The sequence below is a fragment of the Penaeus monodon genome, chromosome 19, assembly GCF_015228065.2.
Source record: "Penaeus monodon isolate SGIC_2016 chromosome 19, NSTDA_Pmon_1, whole genome shotgun sequence".
Classification (NCBI taxonomy): Eukaryota; Metazoa; Arthropoda; class Malacostraca; order Decapoda; family Penaeidae; genus Penaeus; species Penaeus monodon.
Window position 1 is genome coordinate 5681028 of NC_051404.1, and position 760 is coordinate 5681787.

The 760-nt window shown below is 44.6% G+C and overlaps 1 protein-coding gene across 1 annotated transcript in view; it reads right to left on the reverse strand.

The window, feature by feature from the left end:
* LOC119585016 (dual oxidase-like) overlaps positions 1–760 on the reverse strand; it is a gene marked incomplete in the record, with an annotated part of 144657 nt that overhangs the window by 104459 nt on the left and 39438 nt on the right. Inside the window, 1 exon segment of the mRNA XM_037933631.1 lies at positions 36–197. Within this exon segment, the coding sequence (XP_037789559.1) occupies positions 36–197 (162 nt within the window).

Sequence of the window (760 nt, forward strand, 5' to 3'; positions counted from 1 at the left end):
TCGCAAAACCAGCGAAAAGTCTGCGCAGGACCTACCGAAGAAGGCGAGCATGGCGGTGCGGTTGCGCTCGGAGGCCATGCCGTCGCGCCCGTTGAGCAGCGCCTGCGAGAGCGTGCGTGGCGACGGCCGGTCCTGCCCCGCCAGCATGTACACGCCGTCCGCGTAGCTGGCCGGGGTCTTCCGCGTCAGACGGGACTCTGGAGGAAAGAAAAAAAAAGAAGGAATGATCAGTATATTGGGATGAAAGGTTTATTGCAAATATATATCTATCTTAGATTTCTCATCGTTGTGTTCAGTGCCACAGGGGGCCACACGTCTATAACGGCTCTGCAAATCAAAACAGTCAATAAATAATAATAAAAAATACAATACAGACCAAACTCAACAACCCTATTATTAAATGCGAGTTTGAAGGTTGCAACAATACTAATCATGCTGATAAAGCTGTATGAAACTGACAGCCACAAAATGGACAAAAAAAAAGTTCGAGAACCATTACATGAAAAAACGGGACACACATCACTAAATATCCAAGCATCCACAAAAGGACAGATTACGGTGTGGATACTTAATGAAATGACTGACAGAGTCACTCTACAGAAGCACAGTATCTACAGAACTTGTATAAAATGTATCACTTCTCGTGGACTCCTTCTTCACAGTGACGGTCGGTATTTCAACATAAGCATCTAAAAAATAAGCTGACAAAGCCCTAACAGCTTAACCAAAGATGCAATATACATTCAATCCTTCGAGTAAT